This window comes from Musca autumnalis, unplaced genomic scaffold, assembly GCF_047663935.1.
Source record: "Musca autumnalis isolate F117 unplaced genomic scaffold, ASM4766393v1 scaffold_1, whole genome shotgun sequence".
Taxonomy (NCBI): Eukaryota; Metazoa; Arthropoda; class Insecta; order Diptera; family Muscidae; genus Musca; species Musca autumnalis.
The window spans coordinates 272,484,030-272,486,490 of NW_027411644.1; the positions used below are offsets into that span (position 1 = coordinate 272,484,030).

Here is a 2,461-nt window from a genome sequence, read left to right on the forward strand (position 1 = left end):
TAGCGGGTGAAATGTATGAAAAATACAAAAAAAAATATTTTTGGTCTATATTTTATTTCCTGGAGGGCATATACCGGCAAAGTATACTACATATGAAAATAGAACTACTGATCTTCCCCCTGATGAAAATTGCAATAAAGCGAAACAATTATTTTGTTAGAAATGTTGATATGTGGAAAGCTAATTCCCAAGGGTAAAGGTGTAGGGTATTGCAGGGTCGGCCCCGTCCGACTATAGCCTTGCCTTACTTGTTTTTATTTCATACATTTGTTCAAAAACAAAAAAATTTAAATCGATTTGTGCGTGAACTTTTTATATTTTAATGTAATAAACGTTAGTTTAGTGATTAATAGGCAAAATTTCATTCATCCGTGTTACAGGAAATAATTTTGAAGAAAAAATGTCGAAAAGTCTAAATATATCGGTAATTTGCACTGCTGTTATCACATTAATTTTTCTTTATTTTGGAGTTTTGAGATTTTCTACTTTGTTTCCTACTTCCACACACAATTCTCTTTACAACACATAATAAACCAATAAATAATGATAACACAACAACAATACAGCCAGTTAAAATGAAATAAACATCAATATTGTGGTATTGGATAAATGACAAATCTTGACCAGCGTTACGAATGTGAGGTGCCCCTTCATGCCTTAGGACATACTCCACCCAATAGATGGCTGTTTCCAGTGGTGTTAAAGGCTGATCTTTAAAACGTTTAGACAACGTTCTCACTGCATTTGTATAACGAGGATTAGACCACAGCTCTTGAATTTTCTCCTTAAATAATTCCTTTGTAAGAGATTTTAGATCAAGTTGTAATGCGAAACCAGCCCTGACTGCATTTTTAACATTCATAAATTGATCGCCCATTACTGGTATACCCAAAATAGGTTTGCCATAAAATATGGTTTCCGTGGTACTCAAATAGCCACCATGAGAAATGAATAGCTTAACATTGGGATGTGACAAAATTCCGGGTTGATTAAACCATTTGCGTATGATAACATTATCGGGTTTGTTGGGCAATTCTTCCAATTCAAATTTCCACAAAATCTTAATTTTCAGTTCTTCGAATGTTTCAATTATTGCCTTTAGGGTTTCAGGGGGTAAATCTTTGCTCTTGACATTGGAACCCATTGAAAAGTAAATTACTCCCTCTGGAGAGGTATCTAAAAACTTTTGTAAATCTTCTTCCAGTGGTTCGGGATTTTGTTTGATATGTAAACCACCAACTTCAATCATATTGGGAACATAGGGACGTGGTGCACGTAGAGTGAAGTGGTCATTCAATAACACCAAGGACACGTTTTTGCGGGCTTCATCCAAACTCAGCTTGGCATTGGGGAAATATTTCTTGTAGACTGCCTCTTGACGAGGTAATATGAGATAATTCAAACACAAATCATCAAGAAGGTAGGCCAATACATTAACAGTCCTTTCCCATAGAGACATGTGATTGTCATAAGGCAAACTGATGTGTGGCAGGTAGGAAGGCGGTGACGGATTTCCAGACAAATAATCAATAAAGCTGATTGTCCCGAAAGTGGAGACTGCAATCATTGGTGCTTGTAGGTATTCACCTAAACCCAACAAAGATTCGGTGCTCATAACTTCGATAATCAGCAAATCAAATTTTTCATTTTGAAATAATTTTTTCACTTCTGAATTTTCCAGAACATTTGACGATATATCCACACCCAGAGCAGTGAATTCAACGTATTCTTGGAAAAATGATTTTGTTTTGCCTTCACTGGATGTTGTTTCAGTCATTATTTCTAAAAAGGAAACACTTTTTAAATTAAGGAAATAAAAAAAATAATTTTTCCTAAAAAAAACTTACCATCAAAACTGTTACTGTTTTCCATAACTGGAACATCTCGAAAATTCTTCAGGGGTTGTTTTTGAGGAAATGTTGATATGGACGTCACCTCATGGCCCTTTTCAGCCAAGGCTTTTAGCAGTGGAGATATAAAAATGTATTGTGATGGTCCAGAATATGGAAATATGGAAAGAATTTTAGCAGCTTGTGTGATTTCAACAACGCTAATGCTCGCAATAAGAGCTATAGTCAAAACTGAGCGTATGCCCATTTTTGTGATATGATATGGCAGTTGGTCAATTCTTTACTGTTTTATTTTCGGACTTGGTTATTTTGTTATACTACTTTGTCAACAACTCTTTGTCTAACTAATACACGATATACATAATTTCTATTGCAATTGATAATACAAAACGCTTATCGCTTTTATATCTTATCTTTCTTTCAACTTGGAAACTAACGGTTGAATTTAAAATTTCAAGTTCAATAATGTTTTTCTTATCTTCAGACAGGTGTAGTAGAGAATATGTAGGTCATTTGTTGTGGAAAGTTCTGCAGTTTGAAAATATCGTATGGCAATTAAATTACGTAGCATATACACTATGAAACTATGAAATATACATGCATAGTTTACT

At 34.3% G+C, this 2,461-nt stretch overlaps 1 protein-coding gene across 1 annotated transcript; it reads right to left on the reverse strand.

The window, feature by feature from the left end:
- Nucleotides 1–428: 428 nt before the first annotated feature.
- On the reverse strand, nucleotides 429–2,201 carry LOC141391281 (UDP-glycosyltransferase UGT5-like). The gene is made up of 2 exons (XM_073964192.1): nucleotides 1,848–2,201; nucleotides 429–1,782 (listed from the first exon to the last, which is right to left on the reverse strand). Exons 1-2 carry the CDS (start codon nucleotides 2,095–2,097, stop codon nucleotides 449–451), a joined length of 1,584 nt encoding a protein of 527 aa, XP_073820293.1. The 5' UTR covers nucleotides 2,098–2,201; the 3' UTR covers nucleotides 429–448.
- Nucleotides 2,202–2,461: the final 260 nt, after the last annotated feature.